This window comes from Chrysochloris asiatica, unplaced genomic scaffold, assembly GCF_000296735.1.
Source record: "Chrysochloris asiatica unplaced genomic scaffold, ChrAsi1.0 scaffold00007, whole genome shotgun sequence".
Lineage (NCBI taxonomy): Eukaryota > Metazoa > Chordata > Mammalia > Afrosoricida > Chrysochloridae > Chrysochloris > Chrysochloris asiatica.
In genome coordinates this window covers 20519723-20545609 of record NW_006408525.1, presented here as the reverse complement: position 1 = coordinate 20545609, position 25887 = coordinate 20519723, and the positions used below count along the sequence as shown (strand labels likewise).

At 53.1% G+C, this 25887-nt stretch overlaps 2 protein-coding genes across 2 annotated transcripts in view; one reads left to right on the top strand and one right to left on the bottom strand.

Moving 5' to 3' along the window:
- Window positions 1-283: 283 nt before the first annotated feature.
- On the top strand, window positions 284-15796 carry PDK2 (pyruvate dehydrogenase kinase, isozyme 2). Its single transcript, XM_006832471.1, has 11 exons — window positions 284-469; window positions 2453-2594; window positions 10524-10595; window positions 11040-11224; window positions 11815-11904; window positions 12060-12137; window positions 13686-13762; window positions 13872-13970; window positions 14195-14302; window positions 14889-15002; window positions 15526-15796. The coding sequence occupies exons 1-11, from the start codon at window positions 352-354 to the stop codon at window positions 15664-15666; spliced, it is 1224 nt and encodes a 407-aa protein (XP_006832534.1). The 5' UTR covers window positions 284-351; the 3' UTR covers window positions 15667-15796.
- Window positions 15797-18042: 2246 nt separating this feature from the next.
- SAMD14 (sterile alpha motif domain containing 14) overlaps window positions 18043-25887 on the bottom strand; it is an 18603-nt gene continuing 10758 nt past the window's right edge. Inside the window, exons 3-10 of the mRNA XM_006832470.1 lie at window positions 23056-23222; window positions 22269-22560; window positions 20776-20863; window positions 20606-20680; window positions 20345-20504; window positions 19120-19239; window positions 18866-19021; window positions 18043-18279 (exon numbers count right to left, since the gene is read on the bottom strand). Of these exons, the coding sequence (XP_006832533.1) occupies window positions 18121-18279; window positions 18866-19021; window positions 19120-19239; window positions 20345-20504; window positions 20606-20680; window positions 20776-20863; window positions 22269-22560; window positions 23056-23222 (1217 nt within the window). The 3' untranslated portion in view covers window positions 18043-18120. The remainder of the gene's footprint in view (window positions 18280-18865; window positions 19022-19119; window positions 19240-20344; window positions 20505-20605; window positions 20681-20775; window positions 20864-22268; window positions 22561-23055; window positions 23223-25887) is intronic.

Genomic DNA, 25887 nt, shown 5'->3' with positions numbered 1-25887 from the left:
GAAAGGAAGGAGTTAATGTATCCCTTGCGGGCTGGTCCCACAGCCCAAGGAAAACAACAGGCCGCCCCGGCTACGACAGGGTTAAGGAGGCGGACCTAGAGGGAAGCCACGTGCCGGAGCGAAAGGTTATTGGTTCTCCTGCAGTTGTTTGTGCACGGCCATTGGCGACGTCAAGCCGCCGCGACCTGTCGATTGGCTGTGGGACTCGGAGGCCTCTGCCGGGGCCGGGCTGGAGAAGCTGGCATCGGAACCGCGTAGCAGAGTTGGGCTGGACCAGGCTGGGCCGAGAGGAGCACTAGCACTGCGCGTGCAGAACGGAACCCAAGCCCGAGCCGCCACGGCGCCGCCGCCATGCGCTGTTTCTGGGCGCTGCTGAAGAATGCCACCCTGGCAGGGGCGCCCAAGTACATCGAGCACTTCAGCAAGTTCTCCCCGTCTCCGCTGTCCATGAAGCAGTTTCTGGACTTCGGTACGGAGAAGGCGGGAGGCAGCTGTCAGCAGGGCACCGAGGGGGTCCGCCGGGGGATGGTTCGGGATGAATAGAGGAGCCCGACATGAAGATTAACGGGGAGGAGAGGAGAGGCCCTGAGCTAGGGGAAGGGCTGTCAGGATAAGTATGGGCAGGAAAAGGTTAACAGAGAGACTGGGAAAGGCCGGAGCCTGAAAGGGTTAAGGGCACCCGACAGAAGAGAGACTCTGGGTTGAACTACTAATGTGGGGAGCACTGAAAAGGAGGGGTTTAAGGTTTCTTTCTGGGCTTTGTGAAGAGTCTTTGGGAGTCAGGATAGTGGGGCGGGCAACTAGGGCTTCAGGAAGGAAGTAGGGTGATGTTCTGGCATTAAAGGTTAATGAGACATTATGACAATTTCAAGAATGGAGAATTGAGAAGAAATGAGAGGTTCTGGTAGAAGTAACAGGCAGAGTTGGGGAGGTGTAGCCATATGGAAGGAGGAGACCTGGGTTGGGCGTGAAGGATTAGACACTCCCATCTGAGAGAAAAAACCCAGGGGTATCTGAGGAAGGGGACTCTCAGAAGAAGATGCCAACCAAAGAGGTGCCCTGACCAATAACATGCCTCCACCCACTGAAGGAGCTGCCCCCCACCCCCACCCCCAGACTGTCCCAGTGGGCAAGGACACTTGAAGATCAAATATGCCCCAGCCTGGCACCCTGTCCCTGGCTCAGCAGGGGCCTAGGCACCAGGAGGTGACGTCAGGCACTTGTACCCATCCCTGGCTGTTCCTGGGCTCCAGGGCCAGGATTGCCCACTCCGGTGACTGGGGGTGGCTCTGGGGCAGGAGCAAGGCTGTGCCAATGTATCAATTGAAGCAGGCATTGTGTGGGCACTGTCTACACAGTATTTCCATGGTGCCAGCTGGAGGTTGGGAGGAGGTACCCAGGTTTCTGAAGGAACCCAGGTAGTGCAGTGTTAAAGCAGTTGGCTACTAACTTAACCCGCCAAACACTTCTTGGGAGACAGATGTGGCAATATAATTTCAGAAAGATTTACAAAGGTTATTCCCTTGGAAACCCTACTGGGCAGGAGGTGCTATGAGTCAAAACAGGACTCAGCAGTGAGTTCTGGGTCTTTCTGGCCCAGGTCTCTGAAGAGTTGAAGAGATAGTGCCTTTCTCAGGTTACAGCTACGTCACTGGCAGGAGGGGGCCGGGAGGTTGCAGCAAGAACACAAGGGCACCTGTTGACCAGGACTTGCTCGCCCAGCTCCTGGCCTGTTTGAGTCCTGCACTTTCTCCATATGGACAAGCCTCCTGGGCCCACTATGACTGGGTCCCAATCAGAAAAATCGTAGCTGGGAGGGCTCACAGTAGACTTCAGCCCGTTCTTAATGTGGTGGGAGAAACTGAGACCTACAGAAAGATGGTGAAAGACCGAGTGACAGAGATGGAAGAAGAGCCTGGAAATAGAACCCAGGTCTCCTGACTCCATACCTTATTCTGTCTTTTATAGTCTCAGCTTCTTGAAGCTGGATCAAGGTCTTGGGCTCCATCTTTGGGCCCTGTTTGCTTTGCAGGTGGGCATTACTACAGGGGGCAACTAACTCTGCAGTGGGCCTCAGGACCAGCCTGGGTGAGGATGGCCTGGCCCAGAAACCACACGGGCACCCAGAGCTGCAGTGGATAGATTTCCCACCTGGGTGGGGATAGATTTCCCACTTGGATCTATTGGGAGGGAAGGAAAGAGAAAAGTGAGGTGACTTACGCCAGAGGCTGCTCCAAGGGGGTCCAGGGAAGGAAGGCCCTGTTTCTCCAGGATTAAAGGTTCACCTGGAACTGGGGAGTCCATGCAGCCCCTGGAGGGTGGGGCCACGCTAGGAGGAGACCTGCCCTGCTGCATGCCCTTGGGCAGGTTACTTCCTCTCTGGAGGAGCTTGGCTGACCTGCCCCTTGAGATGGGGTTGCGATCTTGGACTCACTCCTCTCTCCTCTCCCAGGGTCCAGCAATGCCTGTGAGAAAACCTCGTTCACCTTCCTCAGACAGGAACTGCCTGTACGCCTGGCTAACATCATGAAGGAGATCAACCTGCTTCCCGACCGGGTGCTAAGCACACCCTCAGTGCAGCTGGTCCAGAGCTGGTGAGCCCCCTAGCCAGGCCCTTATATCCTTCACTCCATCACCAGCTGTCCTTGAGCTCAGGGATGGAGGCTCCATGCTCCCAGCAGCCTTGGGCGGTAGAGGCACGGGCTTCAGAGAGGTCAGGGAATTGCCCAGTGTCACATGAGAATCCTCCATCAGAGCAGGGACTGAGATCAAGCTCTAGTTCTCCAGTGTCTGCCTTATATCTACCGTCCTTTCTCTAGAAACCCAGGATCTATCGCTCTGGGAAACCATAGTTTTACCAAATCATGGGAAGTCATAGTTTTCACAGCTAAATTCCCAGATCAGATTCATGTGAGCCTTAGCCACCAGCCCTGGTCCTGAAAATCCATCTGCTGGTATTAGGTTCTGCCTCTGTTGGGTAATATTTATCAAGGTTTAAACTTTTTGGGAAACAGAGAAACAAGAAGATGTATCCAATGAACAAATTACATAATCCAGGCTATAAATCAGGCTGTTTTCAATGTTGGAAAGCATTCAATTAGACACAGAGATGGTGTAGAACCCACCCCGACAAGCTTTGGAGGACAAAGAGCAAAGTTTATTGCATGTCACAGCAGTAGCAGAAAAAACCCTCAGTAGAGTTCGCTGAAGAACTGTGTCCAGAGTTAAGTAACAGAATGGCATTAGTCAATGGCCCGTCACATGAAGAATCTGTAAAGGTTTGATCCATCACTAGGGATGGAAACATACTCATTGGACTTGAGTGGCACCAGGCAGAAATCTTGTGTTAGGTCTTCTAGACTAGCTGTGCGCTGTGTCTGTGGTTTCGTTTTGGATTCAGGACTGTGTATTCAGACTGACTGTGAGCCCAGCGCTATATTAGATCTAAGCAAACAGCAGCAACTGCCCTCGGGAAGCCCATAGTCTTTCAGAATGAGGAAAACTCTCGCCACAGCTGGGGAGCAAAGTGCCGCAGAGACAGTGGTAGGAGCAGCGGGCTACTGAAGGTTCCATTTTATTTAAACTAAGAATTAAAATCTTATCTAAAGAGAACATTAACTGGGGTTGTTTTTTCATTGTGGAAGTATGAACATGTTCACTGGGACATTTGGAAAACACAGAGATAGATAGAAGAAAATGCCAGCCACCACCCTTCACCCTATAACCAAACCCTCCCTAGTAAGGTTTCTTAAGATTTGATTGGTGCCCTTCCAGTATTTTCTCTATGCCTGAGTATGCATCTGAATGATTTCTTCGCATTAAATGGGATATAAAGTAGCATATTTCACACACAAGGTCAGGCTCATGCCAGGTGCAGAGTGAAGGTTTGTTGAATCAGAAGTAATGGGGGGTTGGCATGCACACACAGTGGTGGTGACTTTTCACTGGGTCTTACAGGGCCTTGTGTGGGCCACAGGCCGAGAGGAAAGGAAAGACATTCCAGACGAAAGGAACATCGTATGCACAGGTGTGTAGGCAGGAAAGGGCCTGCTAGAGGGTCCAAGAGCATACTGTGCAGAGATAGTGCTTATTAGAACATGCAGTGAAGGCAGGGCAAGGGAACAGAGGGCTGAGCCTCGTTCTCATGAAGCCCAAACAGGTCACCACTCGCTGGGCCGTGCTCCTTGGAGTTCTGGGACCTCTGATACAGCCAATAGCTCCCACCATAGGGCAGTGTGGGAGCTGTGGACAGGAGAGAGAAGGTACCATCTGTTCTCTCCAGCCCTCTTCCAGCTTTGTGCGGCTGACTGACCTGGCCGCCTCTCTGGCTGATCCCTGAGCCCAGAACAGGGTTTTTCAGGCTCCTCCCTGGACACTGTGTTCCTGGGAGATCTGCTGGCTGCCCGTGACCCCCCAGGACCTCTGCAGAGTCCTTTCCTAGAAATCAGTTACACACATGGGTCTTACCCTGACTTATTCCTCCCTCAAAGCTTGGAAACAATGTCAAGCAACAGCAGGAGGGAGTGAAGTTAGACAAGAGAGAATACTTCCCCAGGGGATGATTCAGCTCTCAGGGGAGCAGGCCAAAGACTATTAAATAATGAGTCTTCTGACACACTGAAGAGACACCCCACTGAGACCTTCCAGAAAGAATGGGCATTGGCTGCAGCCAGAGAGACTGAGGTTTGAGGGCAGGAAGGACGTTCTGACAGGCACAGGGTGGTCTCCAGGAGAAATCCCTGTCAGCTGAGATGTCGGAGGAAGTGGACCTGGGCATGGTCTGTACAAGAGGCAGGGGTAACTCACCAGCAGGCCTGGCAAGAGGGCCCCTCGCTCAGAGTCTAAGGAGTAAAAAACAAAACCTACTCTTGGAAAAGAGACAAGTCCCATACAGATGCTGCTGGTAGCTGTGGTGATAGTTGACATGTGTAATCGTTGATGGGGTTTCCATCCAGCTGGGAAAAGGTTCTGGACCAGAGTCACTAGAGGCCAGGTGAGAATCCCTAGTTCTAAAGACACAGGTATTTCACCTGGACAGATTTGGTAGAGTAGGCCTTGGTATTGGGTTTGACTAGAAGGTGGTGGAAAGGATACTTGGTTTTGAAAGGCTTACGACTAGTTGCCATTTGGTCGACTCCAATTCCTGGCCACCCCCATGGGTGTCAGAGTGGAACTGGGTACCATAAGATTTTCAGTGACTGAGTTCTTCTGAGATGCTGCCAGATGGACTTGATCTTCTCACCTTTTAATTAACAGCAGAATGTGTTGACCTTTTGCAAGACATACAACCTCTCTGAGCCTCAGATTCCTCATCGGTAAAATGGGGACCAGTTTTGTTTCTACAGGTCAAATGCAACTGCTGATGTGCAGGTGTGTGGAACTCTGTACACACAAGTCGTGCCCCCAGGCTTCTGGCAGCAGCACCCCCAGGCCAAGGATGATGTCATTGGGTTGTCATGGAGATTCTTTTGGGCAACATAGTAATGATGATGATGATGGTACAGCAACAGACGCCCCTTGAGGTCCTCCTGTGTCAGGAAGTGGCCTAAGTGTGCATACGTTTTAACACACTTAGGAAGTAGACCTTGGTAGTGTCTCTGCTTTAGAGATGAGGACAATGAAGTCCAGAGAAATTAAGTAACTTGTCTCTATAAAATCACTCAGATGTTGTCTGCTAACCAAAAGGTTGAAAGCTTGAGTTTACCCAGAAGCACCTCAGAAGAAAGGCCTGCCCCCCCAAATCAGCCATTGAAAACTCTATGGAGCACAGTTCTCTGACATACATTGAGTCACCATGAGTTGAATCGATTCCATAGGAAGTGGTTTAGAAAGTGGTGGAGCTGGGATTTGAACCCAGGTTAGTCTGAGTTGGAGACTGCATCCTTAGAGAGAAAGGAAGAGGTCTGTGTTCTGGGGCAGTGATGTGGAGTCAGGCTTCCCCCGGGAGCTAAGATGGGAGAGGAGTGTCCCACATCTGTAGCACAGAGAAAAGTCACCCAACAGGTGCTCCCAGCAGGTCCTCTGTGTGATGACTTGTCTCTGAGGTCACAGTGCAAATCAATGGGGGAGCAGGCTTCCCTGTACAGATCCAGTGTGACAGCTGGAACGTCTGGTCATGACTCTAAAGGAGGGAAAGCCCGCCTGAGGAACCCATGAGGAAACCCATGGGACCAGTGAAGATTTACTTCCAGAAAACAGAGGGTTAAGTGAGAGCTGCAGAGTAAAATCAAATGACTATGAGTCACTCCTGTCATTAATAGAGGCTTGTGGGACTCTAGAGGAGGGGATTAGAGACGCCACCTTCTCATGAACCTCCCTTGCTGCCTGTCGGGTGTGTGGAATCCAAACTCAGCCTGTGGGAACCCCACCCCCATACCTCAGAACCCATCCTTACCCTTGAGGAGCAAGGCTGGCACAGTGCTTGTTCCGTGCCAGACACGGGCTGGGGCTTTAGGTTCCCCATCTCATGGCTTCCTCAACCTCTTCCATAATTGCCGAAATATGGCCTCTACTACAGCTCCGTGACATGGTTACCCCACTGTTCAGATGGGCACCTAGATAGAGCCTCTCAGTGACCTCTTCAGGGCAGAGTCAGTCTCAGAATCCGTATCTTCCCAGTTCAGCGCCGGCACACTGCCCACCACCCACCCTGGCCACAGCTGTCACCTCTCCCTCCAGTGCTCCGAGCTTCCCCCTTCTGCAGCTGTCCACTGGTTCACAGCCTTCCTCACAGTGGCTGCAGACCTGGGCATGCTCAGACACATACACTCCCCCACTCACTCAGCCGCACACCTGTGTCTACTCTCCCTCCCAGCACTCACACTCTGCTTATACTCCCTCTGCCTCCCCGGAACAGGACCTGTCAGGCAGGAGAGCCCCAGAAAGCAGGGTCTGGGTGGGCTTCCACATGGGCTGGGGTAGGAAACTCCAGATCTTAGCAAGGGAATGTTGGTGACCTTTTTCACTGCTGAGCTCACAGCAGATCTGGGGATCCCAGGCCCCCCATAGAGCCTGGTATAGGCCCCACTGGCTGCTCAGCCTGGCTGAAGTAGATGGACCTCCAGGTCTCCCTAAGAAGAGCCCAGTCCCCTGTCTTGCCCTGGGAGGGGTGAGAGCCAGTCCTAGTTCCCAGTTCTCATGTCTCTCCTTTTAGGACCAAAATCTGCTCCCAGGGCAAGAACTGGTATCCAGGTTCCTACAGGCTTCAGGGTGGGGACAGGTCATCTTGTCCCACCCTGCTTCACAGACAGGAAACCAGTCTGAGACCTATGTTGGCAGACTGCCTACTGTTGACCCATCCTGGCGACCTTGGATTCACTTCTGTGCCTTGTGACCAGGCCTCATTTCTGCCCTCTAGAGTTCATTGGGCAGCCATGCAGGGGTGGTGCTGGCAGCTGGGGCACTGCCTGCCCCTGGGTCTGACCAACCACAACCAGCTTCATAGGACCGACCTCCTCCCTCGGTCCCAGGGCTCCTACTCTCCATTCTGTCTCCTCTTCTTTTCTCTACTTGTCACACACCCCGACTCCCGCCCCCCTTGCAGGTTTTCTTCCCCAGTTTTTTCTCCCTCCAAGAAGCATTTCAGCATGAAGTGTATCCGGGTATTGTAGAGAATTAAGGATTTGGAGTCACACAGGTCTGGAATAGAGAATCCCAATTTTGCATATCAGTGTTCCAATCTGTAAAATGGGCCTAACAGTACTTGCCACCAGTAGAGGTCTTGTAGAGATTAAAGTGCAGGGCACAGGTGACAGCAGAGCCCTGGCCTAGAATCAGTCCCTGTCAGTGCCGACATCCATCACTAGTGACGTCAGCAGCACCATCATCTTTAGGACCAGTATAGACATCGAGCCATGTGGTGGAGACTCGGAGTCAGACCTAGGTTTGAATCCCAGAACTGCTCCTTATTGTGTGACCTTGGGCATATCAGCTGACTTCTGACCCAGTTCCTTATCTGTAAAAAAAAAAAAAAAGGGACTATTATATGCTTAAGGAGCTCTGGTAGCGTAGTTGCGAATCAGGCTGCGAACCACAAGGTCAGCAGTTTGAAATTACCAGCTGTTCGTGGGAGAAAGATGAGGCTTTTTGCTCCCATAAAGATTTACAGCCTCGGAAACCCTATACAGGGTCACTATGAGTCAGAACCAACTCCACAGCACACAGCCACATTATATGCTTACCAAGGCTGTTGGGAAGTGTGAGAACCTTCGTAGGATTCTGAACACAGGTGGGTTTTAATGATCACTTGTTATGTCCTGGCTGTTCTTATTCTCCAGGGAGGTTGAGACACAGGTCATCTGAGGAGGAAGCTGATCTCTTATGCTGCCCCTGCCATGTCACCTAAGGGTCAGGGACTGTGCTGGGCCCTGAGAAGGAAGGGAAGGGTGACTCGTCTCTCCTGGCACTGACAGACAAGCCCTATTCCTGACATTCATGATTCAGGGCACAGCTCTCCGGGGCATGAAAGACTCAAGCAGGGTGTGATTCAGAGGCGACTCCCAGTACCAGCAGTGAGGAGTGTACTGCCTGGGGACTCAGGATGCACTCAGCTGTCAGCGACGTGGGAGCCACCATGTAGAACATTCACTATGTGATGGGCACTGTGCTAACCCATCATTTCATTCTCCCCAAAAAGCAGCAGCCAAAAAACCAAGGAGGATACTATTGCTGAAACTACGTAGGTACAACCAGACTCCTCAGGAGATTAGTTCTCTTGGTTCAAAGGCTCAGGGTTATGACTTCGTGGGACTGTTCAGCCAATTGTTCTGACAGTGTTTTTAGAGTTTCTGTTCTACCCACAGTTCAGTGAGTGGTACCTGGGAGGTCTTAAAAGCTTGCAAGTGGCCATCCAAGATGCAACAGTTGTTCTCGCTCCACCAATTGTTGGGAAGAAGGGGTTTTAGGAATCTGAGAAGAGCCTAGACTCCAGGTCTGGTTGCCTCCTCTGCCTGAGACTAGAAGTGGAGGAAGCCCAACTACCATTACTGAACATTTTGATCAAGGACTCACTAGATGAGTCCATAGCAAAAGTAGAGGAGATGTGGAACAGAATTTTCAACTTCTTACAGCATCCAAACTTACTGGACCCATGGAGGTTGGAGAAGTCCTGGAGTCTGTAATCCTGAGAGAATTCATGAAACTTGATCAGAAACTATCCCCTGAAGTAATCTTCAAAGTAAACAACAGTTTAGCTGGACTAGTCAAGTGTGTTCCTCATGAGCACTGAGCTGTTCTAAAGAGCTAGCCACTTCCGGTTAAGTTGTCAACAGTAACTGAAAAGCATAGATGAGCAGTGTAAGGGGCAGTGGTGACGAGACATTCTGGGGAGAGAGCATGAGACTGGCGAAGCAGTTAGGAATATCACAGTGTCGCTGCACTGCACCGGTAGAAATGATTGAATGGGTGCCTATTTTCACCAAAAAGAAATATTTAAAAAACAAAAAGCCTGAAACTCATTCTCCTGATGTGAAAACTCGGGCCCAGAGAGGTTCCACCACTTCTCCAGGGCCACCCAGCTAGAAGAGGATGAAACAGAAATGGACTTGGGTGGAGCCACCTCCAAGGCTAGACCTTTCCCCCGTTACTGGCTAAAGCGAGACAGGGAAGAGCAGAGGCATAGAGGCAACACTCTTGATTAGTTGCAGCATCCAGTAGTGACGAGCACTAGATGTTTCTGAGTCTTCGTTACACCACTTAGCTACTGTGGGACTCCTTCAGGCCTCATTGGAAAAGAGACTAAAATGGGGCTGTCTTCCTTCCCTCTTACTTACTTACTTGTTAAATGCTAATGAGTCATTTCCGACTCATAGTGACCCTGCATAGGGTTTCTAAGGAGCGACTGGTGAGTTTGAACTGCCGACCTTGCAGTTCAAATTGACCTTGCGGTCCAATGCTTATTATTCTACAGTGCCACACCAGGACTTCTCTTATCTACTTGTTGTTAAGTGCCATCGAGTCAGTTCTGACCCAGAGTGACCCTTGAATAGGGTTTCCAAGGAGCAACTGGTGAGCTTGAACCACCAACCTTGCAGTTCAAACTGCCTTTGCAGTCCAACTCATTAGCCCACAGCGCTGCACCAGCACTCCTCGTACCCTAGGGGCCATAAAACCAGTTCAATCTCACGTGTGTCGGAGGAAAGCTGTGCTCCAAAGCATTTTCAGTGACTGGTTTTGGAAGTAGGTTGTCAGGCGTTTCTTCCAAGATAACTCTGGGTGAACTCGAGACACCAACATTGTGGTTAGCAGCTAACCCTGTTCACTCTACCACCCATGGAATCCACTGGCATTCTAGGACTACAAAATCAAAGACACCATAAGGGAGGGAGGTCAGTAAATTACATAATCTCCTGTCAGACTCATCTACAAATGGAATGAACTAAGAAAAATGGACACAGCTTGTTAACCCACGCAGCTGTGTGCTGCTAACCAGACGCGCAAGAGTGAGGTGTGGCTGAGTGGGGTGAGAAGGGGGGCCTGTCCCAGCCCAGCAAAGAGGCAATGTCCCCTCTCGTGCCCACCCACAGGTATGTCCAGAGTCTCCTGGACATCATGGAGTTCCTGGACAAGGACCCTGAGGACCACCACACCCTGAACCAGTGAGTGAGGCTGGGGAAGAGGGCAGGTGAAATCAAATGACATCTAGAAGTCACAGCCCCATGGGAAGGGATTTGAGGCAAAAAAAAAAAAAAAGCCAGCAGGGTGGAGAAAAGACCCCTGCCCTGAGGGAGACCCCAGGCTGAGATGGGAGATAGACTCTGCTTTAGGGAGCCCAAGTTTGATGGGAGAGACACAGGTTCCATTCTTCAAGAGGCCTTGTCTGAGGGGGAGGCAGGGCTGGTCATTAGAGAGCCCCATTCCAAGGAACTGAGAGTTCTAGGCTTGGAGCAAGGAGTCTAGCAGGCAGGTATCTGGAAACTCCGGGTGGGATTCTGGGAAAAGGGGAGAGAGTGTTATAGCAGATCCAGTAGGTGAAGACACAACTGAGAGATGATGAGTGGAGGGAGTCGGAGGTGGGACTGGACATCTCCCCTCCCACACAGGTTCACCGAGGCCCTGGTCACCATCCGGAACCGGCACAATGATGTCGTGCCCACTATGGCCCAGGGCGTGCTTGAGTACAAGGACGCCTATGGCGATGACCCCGTCTCCAACCAGAACATCCAATACTTCCTGGACCGCTTCTACCTCAGCCGCATCTCCATCCGCATGCTCATCAACCAGCACAGTGAGAGCGGGGGTGGGGCCGCAGGGTGGCCATGGGGACCACTCAGGAGCCTGGGGCTGTTCACCTGACCACAGAGGCACTGGCTCCAAAATAGAAAAAGGAAGCCATAACTTTGAAATGAATCGATATTCAGCTGTTTGTAAAATTGTCATGTTTTTAGAAAGTGTGAAATTCATAGAAACTCATTATATTCCAAAGCAGTTTGTTGTGTATTTCAATGTTTACTGTGATTGCTGAGAAAGCATAGCCAATCTCGAGTCAAACACGTTTGTCCTGCTTACATCATTTCAAAAGCAGGATGGAAGAAATGATTTTTAAATGTTGGTAGCAAAAGAAATTTCTTGTGAGATCTAGGTGCGTTTGAATGTGAGCTGTGATCAGAGGAGAGGCTTCTGGGAAGAAGAAAGTGTAAGACCTTCAGAGGTCTAAAACTGGCCTAAGTGGTGGTGGAGGGGGCAGGACCTAGATAATGAAGGCGGTGTGCATCTGTAGGGTCCAAGCCCACCCATGCCTAGAAATCAAGGCAGAGGGCTGAGGGCACTGGGGAAGAGGAATAGCCCTGCCAACAGCGTCTTTTCTTTGTATCCCAGCCCTGATCTTTGATGGCAGCACCAATCCAGCCCATCCCAAGCATATTGGCAGCATTGACCCTAACTGCCATGTCTCTGATGTGGTCAAAGGTGAGTCATCCCCACCATTCCTGCCCATGGGGAGTCAGTGGGTGGGTCCAGGGCCCTACAGGGTTAATGTTGGTGATATTCAGTGGTACCCCCAAGAGGATTGCCTGCTGAGTGGACTGTGCACCAGACCCTGAATGGCCCCTTTCTTTTCTCAGATGCCTACGACATGGCTAAGCTCCTGTGTGACAAGTATTACATGGCCTCACCTGACCTAGAGATCCAGGAAATCAATGGTGAGGGTGTGCGTGTGTGTCTACAGGGCTGGGGACAAGGGGCACAGAGGTGAGGTCAGGGAATCAGGAACATGGACAGAGGAGAAGCAGAGCTTGTATAGCAGTTTATTATAATTGATTGATATGATGAATATTTTTTAAGCCGTAAACAAGACGAGCAAGCTTCCTGTCCTGGAACCTTCCATTCTTGGTGCTGATGAGGTTGGGGAACGGGGTCTTGAACTAGTGGACAAATAGATAAACAAGTAATGTCACATCATATTCAATAGCAGGCTGGAAATAAAATGGGATGACAGGAGAGTGGTGGGTGGGATGTGCATCAGATGGGCTATCAGTTTGGCTGCTTTCCCAGAATCCAAATAACAGAGCTTAATGTAGAGAGATGTTCACCTCTCTCCAGCCCTGGGATGGTATGGTCAGAACTGGCCACCACCACCAGGTCTGGGTTCCAGCCTGGAGGAAGTGAGAAAGATGACATGCAAGGCAGGGCCTCAGGGGTGGATACATCACTTCCATAAGTAACCTGGCAACATCCAGCTGCAAAGGAGGCTGGGAATTTACAAAATGGCTGGGTAGCTGGTTAGCACTGGGGAGGAAGAGGTTCTTGTACAAGAGAAGGAGGAATTGGATGTGAGAGGACAGCTACAGGGGCCTACGTCGGCTAGAGCAGCCAAGGAAAGCCTTACTTACTAAGGACCAGTGTGGTGGGGCTGGGGGGTTGAGGACCACTGAACTGGAGAGAGACTGGGACATGCAGAGGCCATGGACAGGAGCAGGGGTTTTGAGCATGACGGAAAGCCATTGAAGGGTTGAAGCAGGGTGACAGCAGGTCTGATATTCTAAAAGTAATTAAAGGGTGGGAGAGGACCCTTGAAGACCAGTTAGGAGGTTACTATAGGACTCCAAGCCAAGAGAGCTGGAGGCATAGGAGGTGGAGAGAAAGGGGTAGATTTGGTAATTACCTGGAAGGTAGAAGTGTCAAGACTGGCTATATGGAGAGAGAAGTAGGGACCTGGAAGTTTCCTCAGCCACCCCGATGCCTGTGTGCCTGAGCTCTCCCAGGCCTCGGAACCTGGAAGTCACTCTGCCGACATCCTCATCTTCGAGCCCAGCTTCTCAGAAAGCCTTCCTGTCCTCTCAGATGAGGTAGTTAGTTATCCCCGCTGCTCCAGCTGCACCTCTCTGCTATACTGGTGTCAATTATGTGGGTACAAGAGAGTAGAAGGCAGAGATGATGGCTCTGTGTGTGTCAGCACCCCAGGGTCCAGCCTGGGTCTAGCACACAGTTCTGAGTATACACCTAATGGACGCATGGACAGACAGACATTGTATGAAGGATGACTATGGGACCTTTCTCTGGACATGGTTCAACTCACCAACACCTTCCTGGCACTTCCTACAGAGAATGGCGCTGAATGAATGCACAGACAGGCGAGTGAATGCTGGATGATATACAAGCAGATGGACAGATGGTTGGATGCTAGATCCTGGGTGAATGAAATGTTGAATCTTGACAATCTCCTATTCTTGGTTTTGATTTTCTTGCAGCATCCAACCCCAAACAACCAATTCACATGGTCTACGTCCCCTCCCACCTCTACCACATGCTTTTTGAGCTCTTCAAGGTGAGGAGATGGGGAGGACGGATGGTCCCTTGTGGCAGAGCCGGGGCTGGAGGGGGTGGGTCAGGACTCGGCTTCTCTCACTCACCTCTCCACCTCATTCTCCCCATAGAATGCTATGCGAGCCACTGTGGAAAGTCACGAATCCAACCTCGTTCTCCCTCCTATCAAGGTCATGCTGGCCTTGGGAGAGGAAGATCTGTCCATCAAAGTATGTGGTCCCTGACCCTGGGGACCAGGGACAGTGGGGACTGGTTAGGCATCCTTCCTGCTCCAGGTGTACTTCCAGGCTTCCCACCTGCCAGGAGATGGGTGGGTTCTCTTCTCACCCTCCTGTGTGATGAGTTTAGAACAGACGTGGGGGTTGAAGGGTGGCGCTGTATGGGAAACTCTGAAGAGCTCTGGAGAGTCCCTGACATGTCTCATCCCCCCTAGATGAGTGACCGAGGTGGGGGTGTTCCCTTGAGGAAGATCGAGCGTCTCTTTAGCTACATGTACTCCACAGCACCCACCCCCCAGCCTGGCACTGGGGGGACCCCACTGGTGAGATGGTGTCACCCTGCCCCATGTCTCACTCCCTCGCATTCTGTGGCTGTATATGGTGGCACCTGTCTCCCCCGAGTCTCGGACCTGCCATTCCTGAGTCTTGTCTCTCCCCACCCTGCCCTCATCCAGCTGTCTGGTGGTGTCTGTCTGTCACCCTCCCCCCTCTGTCTTTCCCTGATGCATTACTGCCTTCCTCTGGATATCCCTGTCACTCTCCACCAAGAGTTTGTCATCCCTTTCTATAGATTGGGAAATTGAGGCTCAGAGGAGCCCCATGACCTATCCAGACTGGTATGCAGGGCTTCTGGCTACTTGAGACAGCTCCTCCCCCACCCCACACCCTGACCCCTAACCTTCCTACACACCCTCCCTTTGCCTCCACAGCCTCCCTCCCTCTACTGGATGGAGTTCCCTTATCCCCAACACACCCCAGAATGCCTCAGGGCTTTCTCTTTCTGTGCCCCAGCTCTGGGAATCCTACCCTGTGTGACCCACATCCATGCCTCCACCGCTCCCCATACCAGTCCCGTAGCCTCCAAGAAGCCACGTGACAGCATCCCACTCCCCTCCTGCCCCCTTGCAGGCTGGCTTTGGTTACGGGCTCCCCATTTCCCGCCTCTATGCCAAGTACTTCCAGGGGGACCTGCAGCTCTTCTCCATGGAGGGCTTTGGGACCGATGCGGTCATCTATCTCAAGGTGAGGTTCTGTCTGTGGGACAGCTGGGGTGAGGTGCCTACATCCATCGCCCTAGGACCTCCCTGGTCCCTGACTCCGGGAATCTGAACCTGTATTGCTCCCCGAGCACTCACAACAGGACAGACAATTCTTGGGGGGTGGGAGGCGGGGCAAGCCCAGAATTAAGACTGTCCCGGTGACCTTGACAGGGAGATCCTGTCATCCAGCTCCTCATGCTCAGGGGAGGCGGAGGTTCGGCAGTGACCTTGCTCAAGGTCCTTTTCCATCTCCAGCCCTCCCCTTTCAGTGGGCAGCTTTTGTGGCTGATAGGGGGGTCACGGGCAGACCCTTTGCTGCATCTCTCCGGGCCGGGCCGAGATCCTTAGCTCTTCTGTGTCTGGTGTGGGGCTGGGCTGATTCCAACATGGGGTGGGACATGTTGGCCACAGCCATTGGCCACCACAGTCCACCGTGGGGAGACGGTGGTATGGTGGGAGTGGGCAAGCACCAGGAGCTAGGGGAGGCTGACCCCAATGCTCTCCAGGCCCTGTCCACGGACTCAGTGGAGCGGCTGCCTGTCTACAACAAGTCAGCGTGGCGCCACTACCAGACCATCCAGGAGGCCGGTGACTGGTGTGTGCCCAGCACAGAGCCCAAGAACACGTCCACCTACCGTGTCAGCTAGGGGCCCCCACTCATCTGTGCCTGGGAGGATGGACTGCCGTCTCTGGGACCAGCCACCATGGTGACCCTCCCTGTCCCTCAAGGCCTGGGGTGGGGAGTTTTCCCTGTCTCTCTGGAGGTCACTGTGGTGACCAGTCTGTGGTGGCCCTGAAGTGCCAATCTCTGTCTCCAGGGAGAGCCCTCACTGTAAGTGAAGCCTGAGAGATGGGAGACCTCTGTACCCTGACACAGTGTCCCAGAGACTTCCATGGCAGTCCTCCTCCCAGAAACCAAGCTTCACTTTCTGCTAGGGGTCCTGGGCCCCCCCTCACTGCCCTACACACCTCTGAACTTTCACGTGGGTGCCCCTGCTTTTCTTACACCCCAGCCCTGGTCCTGGCGTGTTGTCACTGTTAGGAAGGCCTGGGTGCCCCTAGACCGGGGGTAGTAGGTAGAGGGGTTGGGCCCCAGACCCCCAGTTAGGGGTACCTGGTCCTACAACTTCTCCTTCCACTCTGAATGTTAAGGGCAAGGTTGCAAGGGAGGCAGGGGGCTCTCCCCCAGGCCCCTACAGTTGGGGAGCCAGGGAAATGCTTGTCCACTTGAGGCCCTGCTGGCTCTACCCTCACCCCAGCCCCTCCTGGCATGTACACACACACACACACACACACACACCTCTGCCCCCACCCCCCATGGTCCTTGCCTGAGATCTAGATCCCAAGTCCTGCTGTGCCTAGACACACTTGTGCTTGGCTGGCTTTCTTCCTAGAATGCTGTGTACATAGCTAGTTTTCTAGCCCTGAATGTCCTTCCCTAGCACGACAGGTTAAAGGTGTGTGCGCCTCCTCCCACTGGCTGTGGCGGGGACACTGACATCCACAGTAAAGAGGAGACTGAATGAGACCACGGCCTGGCTGCTTTCTTGTGGGGAAGTAGGGACAGAGGGACCGGGATCACACACATGCGTGCGCACACACACACAGAGAGACTGGTACCCTGGGAGCAACAGACAACACATTCGGGCACCCAGGCCAGCCCAGTGTGGACCATGAGCAGAGCCCCAGCCAAAGCCATGCGTTCAGAACACTGAGAGCCAGCAGCTGCGGCAGACTCAACCCCCTCCATACTGCCAGGTTCCCTGAGCAGCCCAAGCCCCTGACAGGGCCAGACAGAAGGTCCACTGGCACGTTATACATGTTTATTGAAATAAATTGAGAGCCACCTCCTCCTTCACATGCAGGTGGGCACCCACTATAGCTCCTGATGCCTTCCAGCCTCCCCTGACCCCTCCAGCAGCCCCAGCCAGCGCCACTAGCCCCCTGGTCTTTGTCTGCATGGTCTCCAGGACAGAGCCCTGGCCATAGCAGGCTTGGCGCTCCCCTAACCACAAACAGAGCTCCCCGTGCACTCCTTAGCGCCTGTCCTGCACTCCCAGCAGGTGTGCAGAGGGGTTCCACTCAGAGACCCCTGACTATATTGGTAACTCTGATGGGACCCCAGAAGCTGGCCTAGCTGCTAGCTAGGACTAGACCTGCTCTCTCCTGAACACCCCCTAATAAGGCTGTGATGGATGGACAGAGCTGACCCCTACCCCCCGCCCAGAGGACTGGTTCACCCTCCTAGTGGCCCATGCCCCACCAGCTTGGGCCACTGAAGCCCTGACAAACCCAGTCCGGATGCTTCAGGACTGCCCAGGTTTTGCCTCTGCCTGGCTGGGGTAAGGATTCACTAGCCAGGGCAGGGTCTGCTGCATCCGTTCCCAGGTTGCTCTGCCCACAGAAGGGCCCAGGCATCCTCTGATGGAGCCGCTGGAGGAGAAATGGGCCCCAGTTTGGACAGTGGCCAGGCCTTGAATGGGCCCCAAAAGTGGCAGACCCACCTGGATGTCATCTCAGCCATTGGGATCCATGGGACAAGGAAGGGAAGAGGAGGAGAAGGGGGATGGATGTTCATCCTTGTTCAAAGGGCCATACAAAGGTCCTATGTATCCCCATGCTGCCTCCTCTGCTCTCCTGCTGAAGAGTAGCTGGGAGTCTACCCTGAGTGTGACTTGCTGCAGCGCTCACTGACCTTCCTGGGGAGAAGCACAGCACCCCAACTCTCAGCTACCTTGGTGAGCTCTCTTAGGACCTTGGGAAGGCAGACAGGCAGCCAGCTCACTTCAGGGCCCCCAGCACCACTCTGGCCCAAGGGCAGAGGGTCAGCCTGACCTAGGTTCCTGGGGGGGGTCCTGGGGGGGTGGGGAAATGTCCCTTCTGTTTTCTTCGCTTGATCTGACACCTCCCCCAGGAACTCTGTGCCAAACACGTCCTTGAAACAGAATTTATTATTGGCCCTTCTCCCTGGGGTCTCCCTTCCTGCTGGCTCCAGGTCCAGACAGGGTGACAGGGATGTGTGCCCCTGGGAGCGTGGGGCCAGCACCTGCCGAGCAGTGCCCAGGTGCCATTGCTGGGTGCCAGCGCCTGCCCCGCCTCCCCTAGCTCCTCTTGGCCTCCTGTTCTCTGCGCCGGAGGAGCTTCTCTCGCTGCCGAGCCGCCTTCTCCTGGGCCTTGCGCTCCTTCTCAGCAACGGCTGCCAGTTCCTTCAACTTCCGCTTCACTAGCGCTCGGTCATGCGAGTTGCTGAGCCCCAGGCTCTGGGGAGGAATCCCAGGGTGAGGGAAGGAGTCCTGGAAGCATCCAGGGCCCCAGGCAACCTATGCCCCTGCTGATGATTTGTTGGTTCTCTCTGCTGCTGAGTAAGCCTCCACCTCCCGAGTAAGACTCTCCAACAGGTTCAAATTTGGAAAGAGAGTGTTTGCGAGAGATGGCCTGAGTCTCTCCAGATTTTAGCCTTAGAATGACCCCTACTGCCCCCCTGAGACCTAGAGGTGCAGAGTGACTTGTCCAAGGTCACACAGCTAGTCAGCGGTTGAGACCCACCATCACCACTGCCAGAGACTGAGACCCAGGCAGAGATGGCCCAGGAAAGGCTTGCTCCAGGACACCAGGAGACTTATCAGTTGATAGTCTTAGAGGTCAAGGCCAGTCTGGAGACCTGGGCTAGCATTTACAGGTCAAGTCAAAGAACCGGCCTTGAGTTTCAGCTCAAACTGAGCACCCACGCTGTAGTACAAAGATTAGGCCAAAGAACTTGGGTCTTGGAAGGAAAAGGCCAGCCCAGGGGGCTGAGCTACAGTCAAAGGTCAGGTGAAGAGAGGCTCTGGCTGGACCCTAGCCTACCTTCAGTTTGCTTCCATCCAGCTGGAGTAGCTGTGGCCCGTCCACCTGCCGAGCAGCAAACTCAGCAACGTACTGCTCCAGGTTGAGGCTGTGCAGCCACTGGCCCACCTGCTGACTGGTCCAGTGGTGGACAGCAGGGAGGGGTTCATCCAGGAACTGGGCAGAGACCAAGGAGAGTGAGGGGTGGAGGCCTGGCCTGTGGCCTAGAGAGTCAGAGGTCAGGGCCAGCTGACATGATGGCCAACCTTGCTCACCTCATCTGAAGACTGGGACAGCGTGTGATAGGGGTAGGAGCACTTGGTCTCTTGCCGGGGGCCACTTGGGATCTTGGGGCTGCTACTGGGGGGCGTAGAGTCATCACTCAGGGTGGATTCCTGCACAGGAGAGGTGCATGTGGCTGAGAACAGACAGAGCTCACTCCCAAGCCAAGAGAGTCCTCAACCCTTCTGGATGGAGAAATGGGTCTGGGCTGGACACCAGAGTTGCTCAGCCCCTCATGCGTGCGACATGGCTCAGCCCACATGGGACATGGTGATCATGTGACAGGTGAGGACCTGTGACCTCTGAGAGAGCGGGCAGCCATCTGGAGGACATGCGGCTGCAAGTGAGCCAGGCAGAATTGTTGGAAGAAATGGAAGAAGTCTCAGGTTAGGTTTCGCTTCCTGCAGACAGCCTACAATACATCCAGCAGACTGGCTCAGGTGTCCCTGCTATGTGCCTCCCACCATGACCTCTAGCACCCTGGGGTGCCTGATTAGAGGTCTTTGTCCTCATGGGACTGTGAGTTCTGTAAGGGCCTGGGTTGTATCTCGTTCACCATGGTAGCTCCAGGGCCCAGCACAAGGGAACAAAGAAAAGCAGGGAGGAGGGTGAACAGGGAGGAAGAATAGAAGGAAGTCCCAAATCAGAAGAGGCTGATTCTTTTCTGAATTCCCTGCATTCTGGTCTCATCTGTTCCAACAGTGCATGAGGACAGAACTATAGAAGGAGCACTGGGCTTGGGGCTTAGAAAGACTTGCAACAAAACGTGAGTGAGTCTGTAGGCAAGTCCTTTCCCTGGGTGCCTTCAACTCTTTATCTGCTCAATGGGCACAAACGTCCCTACCATGCCTGGTTCACTGAGCTACTGTGAGTAGCAGAAAGACATGTGTTGGGGGCTCTGTAAACTGTAAAAAGCTTCGTGAACATCAGCAGACACTCAACTCTTGCTTCACAAAGTTTTGAGTGAGCTTTCTGAGCACTAGGTTGGGGTCATATTTAATCCTGTTTTCCCCAAACCCCACCCCTGACATAACACCAGTGGTCTTCAGTAAGTGTGTGATGTGGACCAGACAATGACTGAGCAGTGGAGAGTCTGAACAAAGGAACAAATAAACTCAGAGTGGGTGACTGAATGAGTCACACCTGAACCCCAGCCTGAGTCCCAGAAGTGTGCCCTCCCTTGTCACTTGTTTGGGGGTGAGAAAGTCATGGACTCACCTGAGAAGCTGACTTCTTGGGGCTGAAGCCCTCATGTTTAGGGGAACAGGCAGGAGAGATGGTGCTGCCAGAGGACGCTGAGCCCTTGCCACTGTCTGTGAACCAGGAGAAGGGCAGGAATGGGGAGCCCCCGGATCTGCCAGACCCCTCCACCGACTCCCTGCAGAGAGAGCACCCAGCATGGGTGTGGGCACAAAGGGAAGGGCTGGGCACCCCCAGGGAGTTACCAGCATGAGTGTGGGCACTGTGGGGTCCTCCTACCTGCTTCCCATGGACAGGCGGTTACTGCCCTTCTCCTTCCGGCTCTTGCCAGTGGAGGCTCTGCGTAGAGTGACCCTGTAGGAAGGACAGCGGGTGGTGGGGCAGTGCTGCCTACAGGGCTGCGGCTAGCCCCACAGCTCCAGGCCCTGGCTTCTGGCTCCTCCACTCACCCCAAGTCCAGGAATTTTCGGCGCGTCTTCTTATCCAGGCCGATGGTGGGGCTGGCCGGCTCAGGTGGACTAGCATCCCGACTGTCATCTTCCAGAAAGATGTAAGAAAACAGTGTGGTGACTTGTCTCCTGTAGCTTCCAGTGTGGTGCGGTGAGAATTCTTGAGACTTCAAATCAGGTAACCTGACTCTGGTGCCCTTTATTGGCAGTGCAACCCACAGCAAGTCACTTGACCTCTCTGAGCTTCCTTCTTCTCCACTTATGCGGATAATAACACCTGCCCATTTCATGTCTGCCATGGAGCTGTAGGATAAGCACTGGGCTGCTACCACAAGGTCGGAAACCTTGTACGGTGTTGCTATGAGTCAGACCCGACTTGGCGGACTTAATACAACACTTAACAACAGCACAACAATGAGGTTACTAAGGAGCCCTGTTGGCACCATGGTTAAGTGCTTGGCTGTTAACTGAAAAGTCTGTCACCCTTTGGGAGAAAGATGTGGCAGTTTGCTTCCATAAAGATGGCTGCCCTGGAGACTCTCTGGGGCAGTCTGCTGTCCTACAGGGTCGGGTTGCTGTGAGTTGGAATTAGCTCAGCAGCAGCTCAACAATGAAAGCCTTTTAGAAAGCGTGACAAGGCAGAGATGCCCACTAGTTTATTGTTCATCTCCCATCAACTCTCCAATCCTGCCTCACATGTTACTGTCTCTGAGAAACCTTTTGGGATGCATTCACTGAGGTCAGATCCCTGACACAGGCTCTCCTGCCAACCACCGCCATGCACTTTTCCTTCAGAGCACTTAGTACCGTGTATAATGGCATCTTGCACTAGGAAATTATTACTTGGTTGTTTCCTACCTAATCCATGTTTTTGTTAGTTGATGTCTGCCAACTCCAGCTCATGGTGAGCCACAGTGCAGAGGAGGGCTACTCCGTAAGGTTGTCAAGGTTTATGACCTTTCAGAAGCAGACTGCCAGACCTGTCTTTTGAGGTGCCTCTCCTGGTGTGGTGCTGTGGGTTAATGAGCCAGATTGCAAAGCCGTTTGAACTACAAGGTCGGTGGTTCAAGCTCACCAGCTGCTCCTTGGAAACCCTATACAGGGTCGCTGTGGGTTGGAACCGACTCGACGGCACTTAACAACTGGGTGGGTCTGAACCATCAACCTTTCGGATAATAGTCTTGCACTTAACCATTTGAGCTACCTAGTGACTCACCCTATATCATAAGGAATTATTTCTTGTTTCTCATCTAAACTACAAGCCCAGTGAGGACAAGAACCACATCTGTTCACCGCCTCGTGTGTTCCAGAACTCAGCAGTGTCTGGCACATAATAGGTGTTCAGTAAGTATTCGCTGAATGCAAGAACTGTGAGGTTTATTTCCCCGTTCCCACTCAAGCGGCCCAGTTCCGCCCTTTGTTCCCGGAACTGGTAGCGGCCTCCGCTGCCCCGGTGTGCACCAGCAGGGGGCTCTGCACCGCCTACTGCTCACCTTCGCTGTGCGGTTCTGCGCGCGGGTGGTGGCGGCGCACGAAGCTGGGCGAGCTGTCGGAGGAAGGCGCAGAGCGTGGCGGCGAGCAGGAGGCGGCGGCCAGGCCCTCGTGCGAGGCGGCGTTGTGCAGGGGCCGGTAGCGCGTAAGCGGCGAAGGCGGCGGCTCGTCCTCGTCCAGGCTGCGCCGCAGCCCCGGAGGTTCCAGGCAGAAAGAACCCCCGGCCGGAGACCCGGGGCCCGAGTGCAAGGGCGAGCGCAGCCGGTGCAGGGGACTTCCGCAGCTAGCAGTCACCTGGAGGAGGGGTAGCCGCTGACTGCGAATTCTCCTCGCTTTCCTGGCTAGTCTAGGACCCGGCTTCACTCCTTTAACCACTTGGGAGTCTCGAGGGCGGGAAGTCAGGACTCCTGGGTCCTGGGGGCAGAGAGTATGTCCACATACTCTAGGGCTAAAGGGAGGCTAGGGCAGTGAGAGGGGGGAAATCCAGGGCTTTGAGCCACATGGGCTGGAGTTGAATTCCGCCTCAGTCACTTACTGTGTGTCATCCTTGTGGAACCTCTCAGAGCCTTGTTTCCTCATTGTAAGATAGGCATAGTAATACCTTCATTAAAAGGATGGCATGGCAGCTAGCTAAGAGCCATTAGGGTTTTTGTGTCTGAAGTCTAGGGGTGCGGTTTCTCTGGCAGAGAGGTTTAACAGCATTATCCAAGGGCATGAAGGATGGGTGGGTGTTTGTGTTTGGGTGGGTTGCCCCAACCTTGCCTCCGGGCCCATCGGAGCCTTCCCAACCTTGCCTCCGGGCCCATCGGAGCCTTCCCCGTCCTCAGCGGAGCTGCCACTGTCTCGAAGCCTGGAGCGGGAGGGGCGGTGTCTCCGGCCTTTGGCCAGCAGTTGGGCCCGGGCCTTGTGTAAACTGCTGTCCAGTCTGACGGTCTCTGGCACGGCCAAGTCCAGGTCTGCGGACCAGAGTGAGGGGACAGAGACCAGACCCATGAAGAGGGCGGTCCCAGAGGCCCACCTCAGGACCTCTGCACTCACCTCAGCCTTTCACCCAGTATTTTGAGTCCTGGGCACCAGCAATACAGACAGATGAAAAATGTCCCTCACAGTGGTCAGGAGTCAGATACGTCGGCACACCACACACTGACAAAACCTCATGAGGTACAGAGGAGGTGTAGAGGGGGACAGGACCACCCTGTTGTAATAGGGCAGAGGAGGAAACACCGGAACTGGGTCTTTAGGAATTGGGGGAGTTTATAAGAGAGGAGCTGGAGATGGACAGCCAGGTGATAAACTTGGCACATGAGATGCTGGGAAGAGGGACATGAGATGCAAGTGGCAGCAACTCCAGGGCAGTTAGAGGGTGGGTTTGTGGAGATTGGGAAGATCATGGTAATAGTGACTACAATTTAGGAAGCACCTAAAAGTGACAAGTGCTTTACGTATGCCTCCTTCCCTACTCTTCAAAACAGCCCACCAATATGGGTACAGTGACTAAGCACATTTAACAGCTGAGGAAACTGAGACTCAAAGAGGTTAAGTCACTTGGCCAAAGCCACCAGCTAGCAATGGTCCAGGATCTGAGCCTGGGAAGGAGTCCTGGTGTGGCTGTGTGGGTTAATGTGCTGGACTTGCAAAGTCGGTTTGAACGGCAAGGTCAGCGGTTCAAGCTCACCAGCGGCTCCTCAGAAACCCTATATGAGGTCACTATGGATCAGAACTGACTCCACAGCACTTAACAAAGGATGACTCCTGGTGTGGCACAGTGGGGTCAGCACTGGACTGCTAACCATAAGGTTGGCAGTTCAAATCCACCATTTACGCCTCAGAAACCCTATACAGGGTCACTCAGAATCTAACTGACTTGACAGCATTTGACAACAAGAAGTATGGTTCCAAGTAGCCCTGGCAGCATAGTGATTAAGCAATTGGCTTCTAACCACAAGGTTGGCAGTTCCAAATGTGGCCGTCTACTTTCCATAAAAATTGTTCTATTGTTTCGTACCCTTGGGTGGGTTCCAACTCACTGCAACCCTATATAAGGTTTCTGAGGCTTTTTTATGTCTTTACGGGAGCAGAAAACCTCATCTTTCCAAGGAGCAGCTGGTGGACTCAAATGACCAATCTTATGGTTAGCAGTCCAGTGCTTATCCTACAGAGCCACCACACTCCCTAAGGAATAGTCTTAGTAACTCTATGGGGCATTTCTGTTCTGTCTTTCTTCTAGGGTCACTACGAGTTGGAATGAACTGGAGAGGCTGGCTCCAGGGACTGGGTTGTTTTCCTTTGGGCTAAGTTGCCTGTCCAGAGCCCTGCTGTGGACACAGTCAAGCACTCTGCTGAGCATCCAAATGGCTCACAGGTGAACCAGAGGCTGTGCTACAAAAGAAAGCAGCTGCTGCTGAAGCCCCACAGTTCCTGAAACCTGTCGCCACCAGCCTGGGCTTGTGGGCTTATGCTAGGTCATGGATGGGAGGGCACAGAGGAAGAATAGGCACGCCCCTGTGGCTCATCCACAGAGCCCCTTTACTGCTCACAGCTCCACTTTCATTCGCTTACTCTGGGAATGATGACCCCACTCCATAGCAGCCCAGAACTTGGCCTTGAGGGTCTCCAGATAGAAAAGGGTTTTCCCAACCCTCAGAATGGATTAAGACCTTTCTTCCCCACTGCATCCCCTAATGTCTTAGGGACCCCATCTCATCACTGATCCACCTTACCTTGTCTGTTCCTCTCTCTTGTCTGCAGACACTCCCTAAACCACCCTGGCTCAACTAATTCATAAGTAAAAGAAAACAATAGTTGCTGTCAAGCTGATACCGACTGGTGGCTACTCCATGTGTTTCAGACAGAAGTCACCTCCATAGTTGGGACCACTGGTTCACCTATGGCCAAATCTTTCTTTCGAGATAACTCTGGGGTTTTCTCTTCCAACATTTTGGTTAGCAGCTGAGTGCTTAATGGTTTGCACCACCCACCTGTCTATTTCTAGTCCTGCCCCCTCCCCTGCATCCCAAGCCTGGCCACCCAGGCACCAGCCAAGGAGCTTGCCACACATCAAAGGCCCCCAGGCACCTCAAATGCAATCCAGCAAAATGAACCTGCCATCCTGCCTCAAACCCACTTACTTCTCTGTACCCTGACTCAGTGAAATGGCTCTTCATCTACCCAATCACTACTCTTCCCCCTCAGCCCCAAACACAGTTAGTAATTTACGTGCCCATCTGCCTACTCATCCTCTTCACTTAGATGTCCAACCAGCATCTTCTACTCACATGTCAAAATTGAATTCCTGACCTCTTCCCACATCCCTGCCCCCAGCTGCTCCTCACATCTCAGGAAATGGCATCTAGCTCCTTCCAGTTGCCCAGGACCAACCCCTCAAGCCATCCTTGACTCCTCCCATTCCCTCCCACCCTACAAACCAGTCCATCCACAATTCCTGTTAGCTCTACCTTTGAAATATATCTAGACATACTGAAATATTTATGGCAAAGTGATATGATGTTTTGGATTGGGTTCAAAAATAATCGAGGGTAGCAGGGGGTGGAAAGTGGAAGGGGTGGGGGGCTGGTGAAACAAAACCAGCCATGGGCTGATAATTGTTATGGTTGGGTGATG